We start from the raw sequence: 24,462 nt of genomic DNA on the forward strand, positions 1-24,462 counted from the left end.
GCATGTATTAATTTGTGGATGTCCATCATCCATTTTGTATGACATGTTATGAATTACAATTAAATATTTGCTTTATACGCCTACCCATCGACCCCAACTAACCACCTTACTTTGGTACTGCACATTTGCTTTAAGTAACCTTCTGTCTTATGTGACCATACCAAACGTAACATCCCGGATCTAAGTTTACTATGTTACAGCTAGTCTATGAGACCAGGCTGTCAAATGTTGATTCTGATCTGGCTAGATTGATTTTCTTGTGGCCTATCACTACAAATGGCCTTGCTCTTGAATGCATGAGTGAGGGCGATTTAAGCATAAAGGTTTTTTAGCATGCCTACATTACATTATGTTAACTTAACATTTGCATTATTTGTTCAATTCATATATATAGGCTATTAGAATAATAGCAGTTGTAGCCAGAATGCAAAGTAACTCAGTGGCCTACTGCTGCAAGACCTTGAAATTGATACATTGATGACATGATAACATGACACAATAATTATTGGACAAATGATCATGTTTTTCTTATTGTACAACATATCACAACATATCACAGTTCAGAGGGTTTTATGATGTTTGCATTCCAGGGGCACCTCAGCCCACCTAACGTCTGCTTGAGGGGACTGTTTCTCACAGCAAGTACAGAATGTGTTAAGTGGGCCTTGTGGAGTTTAGGAGTACAACTAGAATGGAACATAATGCTATGAGCAGCTGTGTACGAACCTGTAATGTCATCAACGTTATTGGCTTTAGTTCTAGAAGACTGCACTGAGTGGAGGTGGCCAGATGGGCCAGTATAAATCATACTCCAAATCCTAACCAACCACCCCTCTACCCCCTTTCCTAAGCCCCTTCCCCTAGCCACCACTCTATACATCCATAGACCCTTCCCCCTAGACCTAGAGAGAGATTGTGGTCTAGCAATTATGCAAGATTTTATCAATAACATTTCTCCACAGTTTTCTAAGAAAAGCTGTATTTAACCTGATCCAACCTTGCTTTCAAATATTTGCAATGCAAATATGAACTGGATTTTTAGCATTTGTCTTGTTCTACCAGCACTGACTTTGCTGATAAATACTTTGTTGAGGGAAATTGTATGTGATACTATAGTGATGTGTTGTTGTACCACCTAGCTATCTGATGATAAATGCACTAATTGCCAGTCATTCTGGAATAGCGGGTCTGTTAAATGAATAAAATGTCAAATGTAAATCTAGTTTGATCATTTGTTTAGGTACATTGAGCAATGTACCCATCCTGTGATCTCTGTGGGTGCACGTGAATAATAAATGCATGCTTTAAGTTTGTTTGACTCTTTGCACTGGGACTTTCATTGCAGTGCCGGCCGGTGCCGTTTAAGATAAGTGAGGACACTTTTAGGTTTTATGAGCATGGCCTTATTTCTATTTCAGCATATTGGATGACTGTCATTCATATTCCATTCATCCAGCTCAATGTAACATGGATAGGTTTAGGCTACTACATGATACTCACATTTTCACCATACCCATCATGAGGTTGCGATAACCTAGCCTATGAAGGAAAGTTTACAATATAGGTGCACAGGTTGAGAGGAATTTGAGTAATCAGGGTGACAGACATTGACACATTCAATACCGCCTTGTCCAATCCTGCCTGCATCTAACTGATATAGGGTGTAATCATTAGTCCAATAGCTGCAAACCAGAGTTTCTATTGAACAAATTCAGGTATGTTTATCTCCGTTTCGTTTGCTTCCATTTAAGAACTATTGTCTTTCTCTCTCTTTGAGTCAACTACTCACCACATGTTATGCACTGCAGTGCTAGCTAGCTGTAGTGTATGCTTTCAGTACTAGATTCATTCGGATCCTTTGATTGGGTGGACAGAATTTCAGTTCATGCTGCAAGAGCTCTGATAGGTTGGAGGACATCCTCCAAAAGTTGTCCTAATTACTGTGTAAGTTTATGGAAGGGGGTGAGAAACACGAGCCTCCTACAGTAAGTTTTGTATTGAAGTCAATGTACCCAGAGGAGGACGGAAGCTAGTTGTCCTCCGGCTACACCATGGTGCTGCCCTACAGAGTGCTGTTGAGGCTACTGTAGACCTTCTCTGCAAAACAATGTGTTATAATGAATTATTTGGTGACGTGAATATATTTAGTGTAGTTTTTTTTGTCATTTAACAGACCCTTTATCCAGAGAAGCTTACAGTGGTGAATGCATATATTTTCATACCGGTCCCCTGTGGGAATCAAACCCGGAACCCTGGCATTGTAAGTGACATTGTAAGCATACTCTTCAAACTGATCAGTCAGTAGGGATCTGGAGTTTGTGTGAGTTGTGATTGGTCAGCCGCAGAGAATTGTCGGACCAGATTTGTTGGACCAGTTTGTTGGACCAAACCTGTGTTTCCATTATCTAAGCAGTGCACCATTGTGTGTGAAGGACTAAGAATAATGTCACCTGCTACGGTCACATGCTTTCCTTCAGGAATGTGCACATGTCAAGTGTGTCTAGCCTTTATGGTTGACTATTGTTGTCAAACGTCAACCTATCAGAGGCCCCTGGTACCCCTGGTTGCTCGGAATGAGATGGAAACAAAGTTTGGCTCCAATGCTGGTATTTGTCGCTGTTGTTATGTGACAGGTGGAACACAAGAAGGGGGGGGCATAGCAGAAGTTGTCTTATTGTACTGTTGCCAGATTCAACACACACATCCCTCCTGCTGCATGTCCCTGAAGCAACTCTTGTAGCGGTCCAGTTGGCTTCGAATTTAATGTTGCTTTCCTAGGAACATAACAGAGTTTCCCTGTAAAGCAGGAACAGCAGTATTCGATAAACAGATGCATCGCTACAGTGCTGCCATGCTCTTTGCTTTTGTAAGGGAAACTGAATCGCTTCTGAAGGGAAGCGTCTCAATAAGTGGGATTTTGAGGCAGTTTGCTTTGATAAGAGAAACTTTAAAGTTGTGCTGTAGAGATTTGCAAGAGCCAGTGGTTTAGTTTGGAATCCAACTTAACAACAGCTGTTCCCCAATGTTTTGAAGGTGACAATTTGTTCTGGAATGTTTTTTTCCATGGGTTTCCCAGGCTTCTTTTTAGAGTTCTTTCTAAGAAAAACATGCGTGGTTCTGAAGGTTTCATGAACTTCTTACTACGTGAACCGAAAATATATCTTAGCTTATTTATCATGCATGTGATGTACAGTGTGTGTTGTGTAAATAATTTACCAGGAAGTGGAGCTTTCTCCTATTAGGAACATAATGTAATTATTCTGAACTATTCTATGCTCACTGCCAAATTCATCTCATGTTGTTTGTTTTGTTTTGTGAGCTTTCCTGTCATGTTTCCTTACTCTTGTTTTGACGCTCCAAATTCCAAGAATTACTCAATAACCCCACAGTTTTTTTTACAATCTATGGGATTATTCCATGTATTTCCAACTAAGAGAATTTGGGGTCCAAAGCTATTTGTTATCTTCGTGTATTGCCATTGTGTGTTACACACCTTGTTTTGATATGTTAGTGTACTGGGCTTGGTGATGATAGGCTCTAATGTGGATGTTGTGCTACAAGCATGAGTCAGATAAGGTTTAAAGAGCCACAGGTGTCAGATTAGGAACAATGAGACCACTGTGTGTAAAGCACAGCAGGAATAATAATGTTATGAACTATGCCAGCAATTCACCAGTCAGGGGCAGAACAGCACTAGCCATTCATGTCAAACTTTATTAGTGTTACAGTATGTGTCTCTTACACAAGTAGGCAAATGTTGATGAGACCTGTGAATGACAGCTGTCTCTGTATTGATGGCATGTTGCAAAGTATGAGGTCATATGGCGATGGTTGTCAAAGAGATGTAGGACTATTTCCAACGATTATAAACAATATTGAACAGAGTGCGAATTACACGGAGACTTTCTGGGGTCTCTGTAAAAAAAAAATAGGCTTAATAATAAAGATGTAATTTAAACGGTAAAAACGTATGGCCTTTTAATGTGGCATGAACCCAACCGGTCATGATATTTTCATCTGATTGTCGAACAAGTCATTTCAAAAGTAGGCATGTTTGTCAATTGAAAAAGAAAACAGAAATAAACGAAGGGCAGCTAGTTTGCAGTCTTTCCAGCTTCAGTTTGAAGTGATTGTATTAGCTCTGTGGTTGGCTAGCTCCTCTAAACAACAGTGTCCTGACGAGAAAGCACATGTTCTATGCCAGGTTAAATCGAGCATCATTAGCTCCAAATAAATGTCACTAAAAAACAGCTTAAACAAATGCAGCTACTGTTCTGGCTGTATTGTTTGACGTGACTTTGCGTTAGCCATAGTTGACTAGCTAGCAAGCAAGGGATAAGAACGTTGCCAGACAGTCTGGCAATAGAACATTTCAAACGAACGACTGGGTCCATAGGTAAAGAACAAAAAGACTGAACGACTGGGGTCGAGTCTCTGGCAACCAAACCAATAGAATGAACGACCAGCCGGCTTGGGTTGCAACCCTAAATTTGTGTCGGGAATATATCTTGTGGAAGGATGAAATAGTATGAATAAATTCACTAAAATATATTTTTTAATGAAAATATGTCAATCATTATTTGAATATGTTGGTAACCCGTTGTATAAAAGTGATAATGCCCTCGAAGCCGGTGTTTGGAGGGTACTGTATATAACAACATCTGTGTCAATATATCCTCCAAACACCGGCTTCTCGGGCATTATCACTTAATTAGTAAGCATTTAACAATCGAAATGGAACATTGAACTTAAACCCTGTAGAATCATGGACCTTGTGTAACTACGCCTACATAACATTGGATCAACTATTGATAGAAAATAATAAAGCTAAATAAATAGTCTACTGCTTTTGGCACAGAGAACTCCCGTACCTGCACAAACAACTGACTGACAAAAGCAAACCATGATAAATCAACGGATAAATCTAATGCATTGGAATAAAAGGCTGTTTTTATCAAGGACGCATGACAAACAAGTGGCAAAAATTAGGAAGTGCCAAGGAAAATCTATGCATAAAGGAGCTCATCGGAGGCCATAATTCAACACTACTGGGTGGACAGCACTACCACATAGAAATAAATGGGTTCAACCATGACAGAGAGGTGGGGGTGTTCGTTTCATTGGAAAATTTTATTTTCATATTTACCACTGTAAAACATATTTAACACTGCATTTTAAACAGTGAGGAGAATGGTTGTATTAGCATTATTTAGAGACCCCTTAAAGTTAGACTTGTTGCATTTAGGGGAGCTAACATCTCAATCAGTGGAGCTGAATTTATAGTCCCGTACCTCTTCAAACATTCAACCTCCAGCTGCGTACCCCCTCTAGCACCAGGGTCAGCACACTCTCAAATGTTGTTTTTTGCCATCATTGTAAGCCTGCCACACACACACTATACAATACATTTATTAAACATAAGAATGAGTGCGAGTTTTTTATCACAATCTGGCTCGTGGAAAGTGACAAAGAGCTCTTATAGACCCAGGGCCCAAAACCAGGGCCATAATATAATAATCAATAGTTTTGCTCTTTATTTAACCATTGTACATATAAAACCTTATTTGTTAATCGAAAATTGTGAATAACTCACCACAGGTTAATGAGAAGGGTGTGCTTGAAAGGATGTACATAACTCTGCAATGTTGGATCGTATTGGAGAGTCTCAGTCTTAAATCATATTCCACACAGTCTGTGCCTGTATTTAGTTTTCATGCTAGTGAGGGCCGAGAATCCACTCTCAATATAGTTGCGGAGAGTCCCTGTAATCCTAGATTCAGATCATTCAGGCGAGGAAAAAATCACCCAGATAGGCCAGTCATGTGAGAAACTCGTCATTAGGGTCAGTAAAGACAACTTTAAGCTCGTCTCTCAATTTTAAAAAACGCGTCAATATTTTGCCCCTTGATAACCAGCGCACTTCTGTATGTTGTAAAAGCGTTACATGGTCACTGCCCATATCATTGCAAAGTGCAGAAAATACACAAAACTTCAGGGGCCTTGTTTTAGCAAAGTTAACCATTTTCACTGTAGTGTCCAAAACACCTTTCAAGCTGTCAGGCATTCCCTTGGCAGCAAGAGCCTCTCAGTGGATGCTGCAGTTTACCCAAGTTGCGTCGGGAGCAACTGCTTGGACTCGCGTTACCACTCCACTTTGTCTCCCTGTCATGGCTTTTGCTCCATCAATACAGATACAAACATGAGCAGCAGCTACATTTGGCTACATACGGACCGTTAGTGGAATTCCCGTGAGAGAGTAACGGTTAATGTGATTGGATGTTAATTATTTGACTAGGCTACCTGTATTTGACATTGTGTTGTTATTTTGCTGAACACTAGATGGTTTCATTAGATTTTTGGCAGTGAAACGAGGCTACTCAGGTGAGAGAAAAAAAACTCCCAAATGTAATATAAATGGACTCTCTCAAAATGTGAAGATTATTATTTTTTTTTTACAAAAATGAAATAAAACAGTTAAATAAAACAATAGAATACCCCTGACGGCACTGCGCGTACCCCTGGTACCTGTTCTAGGGTTAGAATCATATCTAAGGAATTCAAGAACACAATATGTAGTTCAGGGTAGTAAAAAATCCAAGAATACCAAAATATATAATGTTTTCACTTTATTAAAGTATCACGTTCTGTCTTCATAGAGCACACTGCATTTCAGTTCAGAAAAATAAATGCGCTCATCAGCCGGCATGGAGACCAATTTGATCAGTCTGTCCAAAGCCACTCACATAAAATCACACCGCTTCATCTAGAAAAACGGCGACATCTATGGAAATCTGCCCAAATATATTACAGCTTAAATATACAAATATATACAGGTACATTCAATAAATAGAATATTAAACATTCTTGGGATGTTTATGGTTATTATGTAGGGCTTACCCACCCATGTTGGCAAAGTCTCACATATATGTTATACATTTAGTGTAGCATTTTGTTTGATCTTTTTAAAGAAAATGGAATGTTTTAGAGGGCATGCTTGACCAATAGGGTTAAGGTAAGTGTTTCTACGTGATTTTTGACCTATAAAGGAAGTAATAGAAGTACTAAAGCCATACTAACTACTCCTTGTGACCTCTATTCTTCAGAAGTCCAGTGGCCAATTAAAGAATGATCTGAACATAATCCATTTCAACAAGTTGATGAATGATCGAATTGACTGGACTAACGCCCTTAAAGTGACCAGTGCCAAACACAATAACCAAATGCACAAAGAACAAGCAGGGAATTCATCTACAATGATAACGCATATATATATATATATAATAGTGATTGAAAAGCTATTTACACGGGTAACTGCAATATTCAATTCAGTGAACAATGTCACCATCTTTGGTCCCTGTGATGGTGGCAATTAGTGGTTGAGGCATGACATTTAGTGACATGATTATTATAGTGTGCACACTGAATGTGGCAAAAAATAAGTGGAAGCTATGTCAATCTCTTTGAATCGGAACTACCTAGTATGGCGTTAGAAGTTAATTTATTTGATTTAGTAGGTATACATAAACACAGTTGAGATGAAAGGATTAAAAAGATAATGTAGCAACGTAAGACCAAGTCAAAATCATTTTTTTTAAAAAAGCAATTGTAACACTCTCCATGATGACGGTTAATAGAAGAAAAAGCACGTAAGCCGACACCCAGCACAGTGGGATGAAGTGATTGCGGGTGGAGATGAGATGACACAGGTTGGGAGGCAGAACATACAGCACAGGTCAGAGACTAACATCCCCTATCTTCTCTCCAGTGTATTCTCCCAGGCTCCATCCAGCTTTGGCTGTGTGGTTCAGTGTGCACTCTACTCAAGTGTTGCTTCATGCAATTTTATTCTTGAAGTGGCTTCCCTGCATCTTGAGTCTGTGCATCCTGAAGATAAATCAAAATCAAAAGAAGAACATGAAGAAATACGTTTTCAATCCCATCTTTGGTTATGATTGATTTTTTCTATATTCAAATGACCAAAGTTTCACAAAGTTTTCTTACATTTTCTCTTTCCGGCTCATGTTGTCCTCTTTTGACTTGACAAAGACTACGTCGTCTTTTCCTCTGATGAGGTAGGCATACTCTCCATCTTTAGCGCTGAAGATCACCCTGGAGTCAGACAGTCAAGACTATCAATAAAGCCCTCTTGACGCCCTTAACCCCAAAGACTGGCAATGTGAAAGGCGATGTGCTGTGTCAAAGGTATTCAAATACTGTCCACAGTACTGGGATTTAATTCATGTAATTCATTGGCCTTAGAGCGAAACCAGCAATGCTGCTGACCTTCTACATATAGATATACAGCTCATCATTACTATCATAACTTACCTGGATTGAGTCTCCCCTGCCTTGACACGTATTTTGCGGATGTGGAAGTTTTTGTTGCCCCAAATGTCAGACCAGCTGAAATAGGCATCTTTCTCCCAGCGCAACTTGACCATAAGCAGCTCCCCAACGTCCACGTCGGTGGTCAGCAGGAATGACACAGTGCTGTTGGTGTTCAGGAAGGGCCTGAGGGGTCACACACAGATCAAAGGTGAGTGGATCAGTTAATCTTCTGTACTGTATATAGTACTCAGCTGAGGTGGGGTGGTGAGGTGACCGGGTTAATTATGAGCTACAATGTCAGTGTTTTATATTCGTAAGTTTGGACTTGTTTAAATATTATATCAAGCATATCTGGACAACTAAGTATTGCGCAAAATGTTTTTGTATTTCCTATAATTTCCTTATTTTATTTAATATCAAACCATACATACATGGTGTAAGGTATGTCAGTCTTCTCATCATGGGTTCCGTACAGAGAGATTTTCATGGGCTGCTCAGTGTAGGCCAGTTTCTCACTGCTGAAGAAATGCACCTTCACTTGGTAATGGAAAACTGTGGAAAGAATGACAGAGACCTTCATTTAGAACCATGCCACATACAGACGAGTGTCACAGAGAAAACTGTGGAAAGAATGACAGAGACCTTCATTTAGAACCATGCCACATACAGACAAGTGTCACAGAGAAGGTTTTGCCCTCTGAAACACTCAGTCTGTTTTCTCTTATGGAAACAACTGCAGTCTGCCCAGTTAAGACACATTCTCCGACAGTTTGAAGTGTTTGTGGCATGTGGACATAATCCCATCACTGATACCCACAGTTTGAGCTAAAGATCCCCACTCACACACTATTGTAGTGTCTCAGTGCTTAAGACCTGTCTTTACATAACCATATTATTGATCCACTTACTGTCTTTGTGTGAATAAGGGAAATACAATGCAGTGTTCAGCTTCAGATTAAATTGTCCAACCTTCCACTGTAAAACCAAGTGTGTAGGATCTGAACGCATAACTTAACACCTTTCTATAACACTTTTTAAATGCGTCAAGGCATTTAGAATTCAAAATGAAAATGTGTCACAGTGTTTAGATTGTAAACACCAGAACATGTTTATTCGCTGTAACACTTTTAACAAACATGAACATATTTATTCAGCACAAGGTTTTTAGGTTTTGAACACTAAACACTGGAGATGTTGTTTTAACACTGTAGGGTGTAAAGCCATATTTGCATATTCCCCAGCATGCCTTTCGCGTGATTGTGAGGGATACCCACCCATGTCTGTGTTTGTAACAGAGACATTGTTGTTGCATTCAATAACTTCTATTCCTGAAGCCTTCATTCAGCAAGTGACTGCCTAAGTGAATGTGTTTCCATAAAAATACAACCCTTTATGACCACATATTACACATTTCCTAAGGCCTTTAGTTATGGCCTACATTGTGGTCTGAACATCCTGGCTCATCAGACCTGCAAGTCACAATACACTGGTTTATGAAGTGATTAGCAATTCCTATCAGAATCCAGCCAGAGGGAGTATAGCCAACAAATCAGACTATTTTATCACCCACAACCTGCACTCAGAATGTCTGCTATGGCGGAGAACTTCACAACCAAGACTACCTAAACCATCTAAACTAGAACAACCGACTCAGTAACGGGTGCAAAAAGTCCAACCCCTACAGATTGGATTAGTTTAGAAACATTTAAGTTATTTATATGTGTATACTATGAGCTCAATAAATTAATGTGCATGAGGACACAAAGATTTTAAAACAAACTATTCTAAAAATCAACCTGCAACAAAGCATGCTGGGAAATATGATGAGGCCCCTCCCTCATATTTTTCACTCTGAGAGAGAAATAGACTCAAGACAGTTGAGTAACAATGACATCAAGCAATTGAAAATAAATGTCCTGTTCAGTTGTGCTGAAATGTAAGTAAGGTGACAGACATTCCTAACACTGATCTGAATAAAAGGCATGGAAAGTCACATACATTTTTGAATGACTAAATGCACACTAAACGTGACAATGGGAAAGTAAACACTAGTGTTTAAAATCTGAACACTTAGGAGATATAGGTGTTCTCTTGGTTAGAAACTGACTGGAAAAGCTGGCTATCTTGTTTAATCTTGCATTCTAAACACCTGTGTTTAAGATGAGAACCCTTATTGGCTAATCTAAATGCCTAATGTTTAAGTTTTAAACACTGACGTTTAGGTTATAAAAGTGTCACTTGCTTCATAGTTTTACAGTGTACTACAGAGATGTTATTGTGTGCCTAAATTCAAAGCCAGTGCCAGAAGCATTTCCAATTGGTGTGGAAAGTTTCCTCTAACTTTCCATGGTAAGAATTCACATGCAGTGGTTTCCAGTTACCAAACCACAGCCGCTACTCATGTGACCTTCATGGCTTGTGCCATGAACCTTGTTTTATTCCCCTTGCTTGTTTATGTTTGTCCCTGACGCCACTACCTTATCAGATATGTCAGACTGTGCCAATCCTAGAGTAGTGGGGTGAGGAGGGAGGAAAATGGATGCAGGCTGGGCGGATGTTATAGAATCTTTTATGGATAGTGGGGCAGGTGACTAATAAGGGAGGGACTTGTGTAGACTACAGTAGTTGTTCTCTCAGGGTGGTACAGTATCAATACAGTATGTACACAGTTGGGGCCCGTTGTACTAATGTAACATGCACAGGATGGTAAAGAGACTCAGTGTTCAGGATCCGCCCCTTTTTTTCAATTTTTGTTTAAAATGACATACCCAAATCTAACTGCCTGTAGCTCAGGCCTTGAAGCAAGGATATGCATATTCTTGGTACCATTTGAAAGGAAACACTTTGACGTTTGTGGAAAAGTGAAAGGAATGTAGGAGAATATATCACATTAGATCTGGTAAAAGATAATACAAAGATGGCAGCAGCGTATGTGCAACGTTTTAGACCGATCCAATGAACAATTGCATTTCTGTTCAAAATGTTGTATCAAGACTGCTCAAATGTGCCCAATTTGTTTATTAATAACTTTTCATGTTCAAAACTGTGCACTCTCCTCAAACAATAGCACGGTATTATTTCACTGTCGTAGCTTCTGTAATTTGGACAGTGCAGTGAGATTAACAAGATTTTAAGATTTCTGCCAATATCAGATATGTTTATGTCCCGGGAAATGTTATTGTTACTTACAACCTCATGCTAATCGCATTAGCCTACGTTAGCTCAACCGTCCTGTGGAGAGACACCGATCCCAAAGAAGTTTTTAAAGTTCTCAAGGCCAGCTTGAGTCAGCTCCTAGCCACCACTACAATAACTACATTCAGCTATCCGGACCGATACATTGAGGATTTGGCAATTAATGTATGTCAGGTAACTCTTAACTAAATCTATTTTAGTGACAGAAAATTAACTTCCTGTTATGAAGAAGAGTGTTGCTTTGTGCATGCATGCATTCTTGTCTTAAAACAATTCCTCTCTCATCCTTACGTTTGAAGGGCATCATCTCGCGGGTCTTGAGGTACATCTTGGTGTTCCGGGGCAGGCGGACCTTGTTGACACCGTAGCCCACCTTGTTGCAGCGGTTCTTACGGCAGTTGAGGCACATGCCCTTCATGAAGGCCTCCTTGGAGCTGCAGCGGTAGGCCATGGTCTGATGCTCTGCTGCGTTCACCAGTGAGTCGATAAACAGGTGGATGGAGCGCTCATGGGAGCACTTCACAAGCTGGTCCATATCTGCATAAGACAGGCGGAAAACAAGACCATTAGGTCCATGAAGTCTGAATCAATGGCTGATTCTCTAATATACACCAGACTAACAATGTGACTGTGTCTGTGAAATGTGCTTATTCTGGCCTATGACGTAAGGCTTTCAGTGTTATGGTTAGAAAACTGAGGGCTTGTCAAAGTAAGCAGGTGTTTAAACTTCAAGAAACACTCCCCGTGAAGATTTACTACAGTATAATAACAGACTTTGATGTTACATTATCCTCTACTATATGTCAGACAGCAGAAATATGGAGAAGCTAGAATAGTAGAAGGCATTCTACAGTACAGTGTCTAGTTACAGTACGTACTACGGATGCCGGTGGTGGCAATCATCATCATGGTGTTCTGCAGATCACAGCCTGGCTGGAAGGTTCCTCCATTGGGGTAGATGTCCACGTGGCCCACGGGTCTCTGGATGCCGATGCTGCGGTCTGGGGAGCCCCGGGTGTTGGTGTGCAGGACGTCCACGAAGAGAGCATCGTCAGGGGACAGGGTGCTCTGGGCGTCAGCAAACTCAAAGGTCGGGCCGGCCGGGTCCAAACCTGGGAGACAGATAGAGGGAGGGATGGAGAGAGAGAGAGAGAGAGAGAGAGAGAGAGAGAGAAAAGGGGGAGGATGAGAGAGAGAGAGAGAGAGAGAGAGAGAGAGAGAGAGAGAGAGAGAGAGAGAGAGAGAGAGAAAAGGGGGAGGATGAGAGAGAGGGGTAGAAGTAGACAGAGAGGGAGGGAGAGAGGGGTAGAAGTAGAGACAGAGAGGGAGGGAGAGAGGGGTAGAAGTAGAGACAGAGAGGGAGGGAGAGAGGGGTAGAAGTAGAGACAGAGAGCGAGAGCAAGAGAGCAAGAAAAGGGGGAGGATGAGAGAGAGGGGTAGAAGTAGAGACAGAGAGGGAGGGAGAGAGAGAAGGGGGAGGAAGAGAGAGAGGGAGAGACCGAGAAGGGGGAGGATGAGAGAGAGGGGTAGAAGTAGAGACAGAGAGGGAGAGGGAGGGAGAGAGAGAAGGGGAAGAGAGAGAGGGAGAGAGAGAGAAGGGGGAGGATAAGAGAAAGGGGTAGAAGCCCACAATGTGCTTTAGTGATGATTTGATTATGGTTTTCAATGGCCTCGAGATGTAATAGTTGGTTAAACTTTATGGAGACAAATGGGAGGGCTACTGAGGCTAAATGCATTGAGATAGAACTTGCACATGTAGGCCTATGCATCTCCATAGCGACAGACTGATAGATAAACATTAAAACCTCTTCAGCAGAGAAGGGCTGTCTGCTCACCTGTGATCCTGCTGACTTTGTGGTTGGTGAGGAGACCAGCGATGCCGGCTACATGAGCACCCAGACTGTAGCCCAGCAGATGTATCTTCTCCCAGGGGTAGTCAAGTGTTTTCTGACAACAGGGGAAAGCAGACATGGTTTTATTTCTATTTTCCATCCTTGTGACTGTGTAAAGTATTGGCTGTAAAACTTGTTATGCCATCCTAACACACTCTCAAGTATATTCTGTTCTGTCAGTTATACTGTACGCTTACACATGTAATCATTTCAGGTAGTTTATCATACCAATGTCTCCTAGCCCTTTTCTCTAGCAGATGATATGCTTCACTAGCGCCACCTGCTGCTTCTATAAATAATGAGCTGTGTAATGAGTGATTGATGTGGATCAACAACATGGCTGTAAAAAGCTTTTAGGTGTACTAAATCATAGCCAGGAGTAAAATACAACCACAGCATTGACTTCGAAATGATTGTATCATCACCAGTCACATATTGCTTATTTCAAATACGTTTCTGCATTGTCAACGTGAAAGTCTGTTCTTGTGTGAACCATGCATTCTATTATGTTTCGGCGGTGCTGAAATCATTTTTTAGCCCATGCGACAGACGGCTGTATCTGTCCATTAATACAGGACTAGTAAAGGCCCAGTGCACTACTTTTGTAAAAAAAAAAATATATATATATTAATATTTGTTTTAATTCCGATTTTTCAGGTGGTGCTGTAGCACCCTCAGCACCCCTACTTCCTGTGGCTATGTTCCTATCTACCCAGTGTCCTGGAGATCACCCACCTGCAGCCAATTAACAAACTTGGCCACGTCTTTCCCCACCAGCTTGGTGTTGGCAGCGGAAGTGAGGTAGTGCTGCTGCGCCCGTGTCAGCCAGTCCACCACAATCACGTTGGCCTTGGGCTCCCTCTTGTACAGCGCTGTCACCAGCTTAGGGACCCAGCTCTCAAACAGCCCTGTGACCTGAACAAACACATTTTCGGGGTCAGTGGCTGGCCTGACTCACTGTGAACCTAGCCCTCATTGTTTACTCACAGCACTGATTGAAGACGAGCCAAGTGTCAGCACTTTTACACATGAATGAGCACTACAACATTATGCCTTGGGACAGCGGTGGAGGGGGGGGGGGCTTCTCATCATGCATCTTGTTATCAATGCTGAATATATTTTTAGGATGAACATTGTTGAGTTATTTCCCTAATTATGCTCGACAAGCCTCATTGAAATGATGATCAACAACTTCTGCTTTTGCGGTAATCATGACAGTGTCGAAGCTTTTTACCGTCCATCCATGAATGACCACGAACGTCTTATACCCAGGGTTGAATTCACACTTCGGGATGGTTAAGGTCTGGCCGGGAACGATGTAGCACAAGTCATCATCCGGTATCTCAGCAGTTCTCAGGGAGAACTTGGATACAATGTCTGTGTAGTCCTCAAGCCATTCAGTGGAGTTGCTGTTACCTGCACAGACACAGTGATGATGTTAAACTGGCTTCATCAGTCATGTCGTCACTCACCTACTAGTGCATGATCCCGCATGTAAGCACTTTGAACAGCTCTCGTGGCATACAGGTTACCACTGTGCACAATGCAGGGGAGTCTATAGGAATCTGCCTTATTCATTACACTATTGTTTACATTTTTAACCAGATACATATTAAAACCTAGTCTAGATGTCTGATTATTTCAGACTTTTTTCATTATCATGATTGTACAAGGAGGTCACTGGCATTTCAAACACTTTACCATAACCAAAATGTATCTCCTTATTTGCATGACAAGCATCTAAAATGTGTTTACAAAGAAACCAATTGCTGTATTTATCATTACGTCATTGGCAATTCAGCTTTTTTTTATTTTTTTAATCTTCAAACACTATCTATTTTGGAAGAAAGTAATTACAAAGCCACAATCTGCAGAATCTATCAGTTTATCAATTAGGGTAATCTAATCCAATTACCAGCATGACAAAAAGATATCGATAGTTTTACCGGTCCAATGTCGCCCCCTTTTGCATCTTTTGAAATTCTACCAAACAAACATTGTAGTAATAACATTATAAGCCTTTTTAAATTACGTTTATTTTTTGTGATATCACAAACATACACAAATAGGCCACATTAAATATCGAATATAATGTCAATAATAATGATAAAATATCATGCATTATGCATTACGGGAAAATTGTTATTATACATGAATTAAAAATAGAACAAATATCACATTTTCGTGTTCAAAATATTATTTTAAGTGCACTTGAAAATGCAAATAATGTCGTGTCCTTAAAATGCATAATTGAAATTCTGTTGATCAGATTAATTATATATATTTTTGTAATGATTGAAAAGATTATTCATGAGAGAGGTGCGCACCCTGACAAAATGCACTCGAGTGGGGTACGTCTGACTGAACTGAGGTTACTCTCGGTCACTTGGAGGAGGCTGCATCAATTTTACTGCCTCCCGTTGGCTCTAGTGTTTATTTTATGGGAGAGAATCAACATTGAGTCAAAGAATGTGTTTATTTAACCTATCTCTAACAAAGCCAAAGTCAGCTCCACAAACAGCTAGGTTAAATATCCTTTACTTACCAAAAAGTGTTTGTTCTGGTGTACTTGAAAAAGATACACAGATATTTGGCAGAATTATCCAAACGGTGACCAAAAAGGCCTTTTCTTTTCCCATATTATTGTTGATCCAGAGGTTTCTCCGTCAAGTCCCGAATGAAAATGTTCTTGTATGTTGGTTTAGGAGTGGTAGATCCAATTGTATAGGTCAGTTGGACCACTGCTCTGGTCTAAAAGTAAATCTGATTTGTGATAAGAGTGGAGTTTCTTATGAAGTCTGCCACAATTGCCGCCCCAAGTTGTCTTTATGAGTGGCTCATTTGAATAAACAAACTCCATTGGTCGGAAGTGAGTGGGCTGGGCTTGAATTGGTTCCAAATGCAAAATTGACCAAAAATCAGTCACAACTCTCTCTGCCCCTTCACCGCTGTGCTTCACAAAAAGACATGTTATACGATTTAGCTGTTTTAGCTTTCCTTTATAGTGATACCTTATTTGTTTATTCAATTCAGAATATCTTGTCTTGGTAAAAAAAAATATGTGAGATGTTCACCATTCGGTTTACTTGCTATTAAGAGTTTAAATGATATAGCCAAATGTTAAAAAAAAAATAATAATAATATTCAAGTTATATTCTCGTTAAAAAAAAACTTTTATTCGAAATGGGCTTCTATATAGGTGTTTGAGTTATGCAGTCTGTACAAACCTCATGCTCCAGTTTTTGGCTCTTCTGTGATTTACCATGCTGTACAACTGGAGTGTCTCAGAAGACATGTGGCTTGATAAATGTAATTCGAAAACTAGTGTTAAGTAACAATACACGTGTTGTATATTTAGGAATCTTAATATAGGCCTATGTCTATCCAAATATATGTCCACAAAGCGAAACGTGCACGTTTTTGCATCATATTCTGCTAAATGCATGGCCACTATTGGTGCTGAAAGAACTATCCTACAGACTAATAATATTTATTCAATAAAATGTGTCGATTTAATTTTGAATCAACTTGCGTAATGTCACCCATGAGGGAGAGGAGCAATGAGTGTGTTGAGTAAGCCCCTTCTCTCATAGCTCGATCTTTGCTGAACAATTCAGCTGAATTTGGAAATGACTGAGCTCGATTGACTCACAGATGATTGTTCTCTGTTGAAATTCAGAAGGACATATTTTAATGCGTTATGTTAACATGTGCAGTACTGAACTGCACAAACAGTCTCTTGGCATACTCAAATAAATGAACCATTCAATGGGACTATGAAAACCAGATGTTTAAAACACAATTCACATAGTATGTTGTCAGCTAAACCGTTTTAAGGTTCTGTTAACTTGAATCTCTCTTGCAAATAGTGCAAAACTGGTGGAGAGGGAGTGGTGTGGGTGTGAAATGAGTTTGATCATATCACTGGTTTTATGAACAGTGAAGTAGAACACTGACTCATGTCTTGACAGAGAGTGATGCATTCCAATATCTTAGTCTGAGACATGGGCTCCTTTTCCCCTCCACGTTTGTCTTCTACTTCGGGCAAAACATAGAGTAACCTGAAGGTCAACATGACATAGCTTGATGAGAGAGCAATAACATGTACTGTTTGATTGAGGATAGAATATCATTGGTCTATAAGCATGATGCATATCCACATTTCTGACTAACTCCTGTGATGGATCTTTAGTAAATAGCCTGTCCTCCGACTATAGAACATTCCAAACATATATCTTACACTGCAGTAATATTGTTTCACTAAATCTCATCATCTGTAGAAACAAACTCTCCAAAATAAGCAAAAACCGAGGTCAGGGGAGCATGTAACAACTTAGTGTTATTTGTCAGGGAGGACTTGTTCTTTGCCCGCGCTAAGAAATGACCCACAGATCTGAGTTGATGTTTAAACGTTTCTGTGTGTCTTATATGTACAGTAACTTATGCAGGTCACCGTAAACCTGAGATTTGTGGAGAAATTACAACTCTGTATCTTTTCCGAGTGCAGATGCAGCATTGTTGGCCAAATAAAAACAACATTTTTTTGGTAATCATTCAACTAAGCTTTCCCATTCCTAATATAGCATTTTGTTTTTTGATGTTTTCCAGTGATGTGCATAAAACTAAAGGAATTGATGCTTAGCAAGACCAAAGTGACAACCCGGTATTTAAGATGGTAATGACACCTAAACGTGGTCTGTGATATCTAAACCACTGAAGGCACATTCTAATTAAGAAGAAAGATGCCTATTGGCTGCGCTCCCATTGTATCTCTCTTATCTCAGACAGACTATCCAATGAGGTTGACATATTTGGCCCAAGGGGGAACCATTATGGTAGAAGAAATGTAAGCCTGACTCTGCAATCCACAATACACACCTGTGGGCTTTCCTGACAACACTGAGGAAAAGTCTAATTGACTCTTCAATTGGTATGGTTTATTAATAAACAGAACCACAGACCCAAGTTTCCCAACAACCACTTGGAGGAGATTTAAAGAACGGTAGTCACACCATGAGGAGACAGCTGGACATGCATAGGATGACAGAGACCGGGACACAGAGAGAAAGACAGCGAGACGACAGACAGGCAGACGGACGGACGGACATAGCTTTCAAAAAGACAGACAGTTATCTTTACATGCGTGAAAACAGCATACGTGACATACAACAAACATGATCATTCACCAAAGGATGCACCGTGACATTATTGCCATTTTGCAAACTCCAGTCTAAAAACCTGCAGCTCTGTCTAGGAGGTCAACGAGCCCTGTGAGCATGAATTACTAATGTTTACATGAGTAATAAATATACTGAACAAAAGTATAAACGCAACATGCAACAATTTCAACGATTTTACTGAGTTACAGTTCATATAAGGAAATCAGTCAATTGAAATAAATTCATTAGGCCCTAATTAAAGATTTCACATGACAGGGCAGGGTGCAGACATGGATGGGGCTAGGAGGGCATAGGCCCACCCACTGGGGAGCCAGGCCTACCCACTGGGGAGCCAGGCCCAGCCACTGGGGAGCCAGGCCTACCCACTTGGGAGCCAGGTCCACCCACTGGGGAGCCAGGCCCAGCCAAAAGCGAATTCGTTCTTCCCCACAAAAGGGCTTAATTACAGACAGAAACACTCCTCAGTTTCATCAGCTGTCCTGTTGGCTGGTCTAAGATGATCCCGCAGGTGAAGAAGCCAGATGTGGAGGTCCCTTTCTTGTCCCCAGCACAAGGTGCACCTGTGTAATGATCATGCTGTTTACCTGTCAGGTGGCTGGATTGTCTTGGCTAAGGAGAAATGCTCACTAACAGGGATGTAAACAAATTTGTGCACAAAATGTGAGAGAAAAGCGCTTTATGTACATATGGAACATTTCTGGGATCTTTTATTTCAGTTCACACCTTACATGTTGCGTTTATATTTTTGTTCAGTATACTTAATTATAAACATGCATATGTAGTAAATACTACTCCAGCTGGTCTCCTCACTCTCTCTGCATCACACAAACTCACACAGGTCCTCTAGCTGAGTCTGCAGTCAGCCCATTGTTTATTAGAACTCTTCAACCCTCTTCAAAAGGGCCCATATCTGCATCAAACAACCACACTGCCAAGGTCCCCAGTGTTCTCACTCACAGAGTGGAAACGCTGTCGGAAAACTGGAAACGAACATAAACGTAACTTATATATGTTTCATGAGGAAGCCAGCGGTGAATCCATGTGTACAGTGCTGTATGTCTGCAGGACTTTGGCTTGTGGTTTCCTCATTCAGGGGAGTGTGTGTTCTTTGCTTTAGCTGTAGGCCAAGCTGGACGTCCATGCCCTTTGGTCTTGCGGTGTGTAATGAGTATATTGTCTGTGTATGCTGTCTGTGATGTACTGCAGTGGGTTCAGCATTTTTTTCACTATAATCCACCAAAAGTGTTTTGCTTGTGACATACCAAGTCAACACAAAACAAATGTTTCTAGATAGGATCCTGTCTTCAGTTGCAATCGTCCAGTGGGTCTCAGCTCATCATTTGGGAAACACTGTCTATCATAGAACCTCCTCTCCTCTCCTCCCCTCATCTAATCCTACTCTCCTCTTTTGCTCAGCTGGGAGACTGTTCCCAGAGGCCTTTGCTAATGCTGTCTACAGCTGTGCCTTTTCCGACACCGCCTACAGTAAACTCGCTACCTCAGCCTAGCCCCAAACCTATATCTCCATCTATGTCAAGGACCCCTGCCGGCCTGTCCTAGCACACACATGTTGACCCTCTGCCCTGGACCTTGTGCTTGGGGAGGGAGGGAGGGAGGGAGGGAGGGAGGAGAAGATCAACTCTCCTAGAAACTGTAGAATTTATTGTTGATTGAAAAAGGTCACTTAGCACTGTTGTTTTGCATACCAAGCTCTTTATCTGAAAGGGGATTTGTTGTATTTCCAGTCGTTCCCCCTATCGTCATGTCCTAGACACAACTAGAGAAGACCAAGGTGCTGCTAAAGGCCTCGAGGCCAGCTCAGCCGAGCTGAAATGTAAAAAACACACATTTAGCCATTAAAACCATTAAAACAACCCACATGGCTTATTTCAGTGGGACATTTAAGAGCTAAAGAAAGCAATAATTTGTGACAACACACAAGATGTTGTCTCCATATTTGTAAGTCCCATTAAATAATTCACTATGAGAGGCGGTGGATGTTTGGGGCAGTAAATTGGAAAGAATGAACCCAAAAAGGGTTGAGTCTTACGACTTTCCTCATTACAGTAAAAAGCCCACAGTCAAAAAGTAATGGAGAAACACTAGAGAGAGAAAGAAAGAAAACCCTCTCCTGCTTCATCCCTCCGTCCTGACGTGACACGAAGGAAGTGACCTTGTTCTGTCCTCAGGCTGTGAGCTGTATGGAGGCTGAATGACACAATGTGTGTGTGTGTGTGTGTGTGTGTGAGACTGTCTGTCTGTCTGTCTGTCTGTCTGTCTGTCTGTCTGTCTGTCTGTCTGTCTGTCTGTCTGTCTGTCTGTCTGTCTGTCTGTCCTGCCTGTGTACATGCATGCTTGTATAAACATGCATATGTGTGTGTGTGTGTGTGTGTGTGTGTGTGCGTGTGTAAGAGCTAAGAGTAAATTAGTCAATTAACTCATTTCACCTGCCTGGTGAAATTAGTTAATAGACAAATAAGAAAGACAGTTCCATATCTCTCTGCCAATAACAGCTAGTTTTCAGTTTTCCCCTTACCACTCAGACCACTACCAGACAGTCCGAGCAAAATTCTTGCTTGAGAAATTGCTCTTGGCTAAGAAGCCATTTTTGATTCTTTTTGACTCTTTTAATTGACAACCACCACAGTAAGGTACTTAATTGTTACCCAGAAATGATTTGATGTTGAGATGGAAACGGCTGCATTGGACCATAAAAGCACAGGGACATGGAGCCTTGCAGGGGAGAACCAGTTTGGCCTCAGACTGTTGTAAGTCCACTCCTCCTCCTCATTCTACTTACACAATCATACTTGGAGACATTCCCATCTATCTAAACCAGTGGTGTGTTCAGTCCACTCTGACCTGAATGAACAATCCTTAGGGGTTTCGTTATGACTGATTAGACAGCTGCAGTACAGCTACAGTTATATATGGTGAAACCTTATTCTATATTATACATGACGATGTCCGCTACTGTACCTCCCCTACTCATAGGTGTGCTGTGTCAGTGTATGCCCCCCCCCCATTTCATAATTCATGAAAATAAAACACTAATATATCTTGATAAGATAAGTATTCAACCCTATGAGTCAATACATGTTAGAATCATCTTTGGCAGCGATTACAGCTGTAAGTCTTTCTGGGTACATCTCAAAGAGCTTTCCACTCCGGGATTGTGCAACATTTAAACATTACAATTTTCAAAATTCTTCAAGCTCTGTCATATGGTTGTTGATCATTGCTAGACAACCATTTTTAGCTCTTACCATAGATTTTCAAGCAGATTTGAATCAAAACTGTAACTCGGCCAATCCGGAACATTCACTGTCTTCTTGGTAAGCAATTCCAGTGTAGATTTGTCCTTGTGTTTTGGCTGAACGATAAATTCATCTCCCAGTGTCTGGTGGAAAGCAAAATGAACCAGGTTTTCCTCAAGGATTTTGCCTGTGCTTAGCTCCATTCTGTTTCTTTTTAATCCTGAAAAACTCCCCAGTCCTTAAGGATTACAAGCATACCCATAACATGATGCAGCCACCATTTACAGTGCCTTGCGAAAGTATTCGGCCCCCTTGAACTTTGCGACCTTTTGCCACATTTCAGGCTTCAAACATAAAGATATAAAACTGTATTTTTTGTGAAGAATCAACAACAAGTGGGACACAATCATGAAGTGGAACGACATTTATAGGATATTTCAAACTTTTTTAACAAATCAAAAACTGAAAAATTGGGCGTGCAAAATTATTCAGCCCCCATAAGTTAATACTTTGTAGCGCCACCTTTTGCTGCGATTACAGCTGTAAGTCGCTTGGGGTATGTCTCTATCAGTTTTGCACATCGAGAGACTGACATTTTTTCCCATTCCTCCTTGCAAAACAGCTCGAGCTCAGTGAGGTTGGATGGAAGAGCATTTGTGAACAGCAGTTTTCAGTTCTTTCCACAGATTCTCGATTGGATTCAGGTCTGGACTTTGACTTGGCCATTCTAACACCTGGATATGTTTATTTTTTAACCATTCCATTGTAGATTTTGCTTTATGTTTTGGATCATTGTCTTGTTGGAAGACAAATCTCCGTCCCAGTCTCAGGTCTTTTGCAGACTCCATCAGGTTTTCTTCCAGAATGGTCCTGTATTTGGCTCCATCCATCTTCCCATCAATTTTAACCATCTTCTCTGTCCCTGCTGAAGAAAAGCAGACCCAAACCATGATGCTGCCACCACCATGTTTGACAGTGGGGATGGTGTGTTCAGGGTGATGAGCTGTGTTGCTTTTACGCCAAACATAACGTTTTGCATTGTTGCCAAAAAGTTTGATTTTGGTTTCATCTGACCAGAGCACCTTCTTCCACATGTTTGGTGTGTCTCCCAGGTGGCTTGTGGCAAACTTTAAACAACACTTTTTATGGAAATCTTTAAGAAATGGCTTTCTTCTTGCCACTCTTCCATAAAGGCCAGATTTCTGCAATATATGACTGATTGTCTCCCACCTCAGCTGTAGATCTCTGCAGTTCATCCAGAGTGATCATGGGCCTCTTGGCTGCATCTCTGATCAGTCTTCTCCTTGTATGAGCTGAAAGTTTAGAGGGACGGCCAGGTCTTGGTAGATTTGCAGTGGTCTGATACTCCTTCCATTTCAATATTATCGCTTGTACAGTGCTCCTTGGGATGTTTAAAGCTTGGGAAATCTTTTTGTATCCAAATCCGGCTTTAAACTTCTTCACAACAGTATCTCGGACCTGCCTGGTGTGTTCCTTGTTCTTCATGATGCTCTCTGCGCTTTTAACGGACCTCTGAGACTATCACAGTGCAGGTGCATTTATACGGAGACTTGATTACACACAGGTGGATTGTATTTATCATCATTAGTCATTTAGGTCAACATTGGATCATTCAGAGAACCTCACTGAACTTCTGGAGAGAGTTTGCTGCACTGAAAGTAAAGGGGCTGAATAATTTTGCACGCCCAATTTTTCAGTTTTTGATTTGTTAAAAAAGTTTGAAATATCCAATAAATGTCGTTCCACTTCATGATTGTGTCCCACTTGTTGTTGATTCTTCACAAAAAAATACAGTTTTATATCTTTATGTTTGAAGCCTGAAATGTGGCAAAAGGTCGCAAAGTTCACAGGGGCCGAATACTTTCGCAAGGCACTGTATAAATACACACACATTCACATCACACACATTCTTAGAAATGGGAAACGTATATGCTGAATGCCACATGTTTTTCCACATGATGCCCCCTCTGTGTCGGAGACTTGCCTTCGTAACTGGTATAAAACAAAGAGGGACTTCATGAAGGCAAGGGTACCCCATGTCCTTTTACTAATGCTTTTCTCAAATCTACAGATCCCAGGTCCCGTCCCACACATCTACGAGCATCAAGATCAGGTCCTACATTGTATTTGCCCCTATACTTTTGACACATTATTTTTATGTTACGGCCTTATTCTAAAATGGATTTAATAAATGTTCTTCTGCATCAATCTACACACAATACCCCATAATGACAAAGTGAAAACAAGTTTTTAGAAATTATGTTCAGTGTACCATAAACAATGAATGAACATGCACCTGTGGAACGGTCGTTAAGAAACTAACAGATTACAGATGGTAGGCAATTAAGATAACAGTTATGAAAACTTAGGACTAACTTTCTACTGACTCTGAAAACCACCAAAAGAAAGATGTCCAGGATCCCTGCTCATCTATGTGACCGTGCCTTAGGCACGTTTCAAGGAGGCATGAGGACTGCAGATGTGGCCAGGGCAATAAATTACAATGTCTGGCCTCCTGGGTGGCGCAGTGGTTTCGGGCATTGCATCACAGTGCTAGCTGTGCCACCAGAGACCCTGGGTTTGAGCCCA

At 40.9% G+C, this 24,462-nt stretch overlaps 1 protein-coding gene across 1 annotated transcript; it reads right to left on the reverse strand.

Annotated features, from left to right (window-relative positions):
- Positions 1 to 6,611: 6,611 nt before the first annotated feature.
- On the reverse strand, positions 6,612 to 16,223 carry LOC118388857 (lipoprotein lipase-like). The gene is made up of 10 exons (XM_052528974.1): positions 15,961 to 16,223; positions 14,650 to 14,831; positions 14,151 to 14,330; positions 13,359 to 13,470; positions 12,402 to 12,635; positions 11,815 to 12,060; positions 8,760 to 8,880; positions 8,329 to 8,511; positions 8,002 to 8,109; positions 6,612 to 7,884 (listed from the first exon to the last, which is right to left on the reverse strand). The coding sequence occupies exons 1-10, from the start codon at positions 16,052 to 16,054 to the stop codon at positions 7,833 to 7,835; spliced, it is 1,512 nt and encodes a 503-aa protein (XP_052384934.1). The 5' UTR covers positions 16,055 to 16,223; the 3' UTR covers positions 6,612 to 7,832.
- Positions 16,224 to 24,462: the final 8,239 nt, after the last annotated feature.

Source organism: Oncorhynchus keta, chromosome 1, assembly GCF_023373465.1.
Source record: "Oncorhynchus keta strain PuntledgeMale-10-30-2019 chromosome 1, Oket_V2, whole genome shotgun sequence".
Taxonomy (NCBI): Eukaryota; Metazoa; Chordata; class Actinopteri; order Salmoniformes; family Salmonidae; genus Oncorhynchus; species Oncorhynchus keta.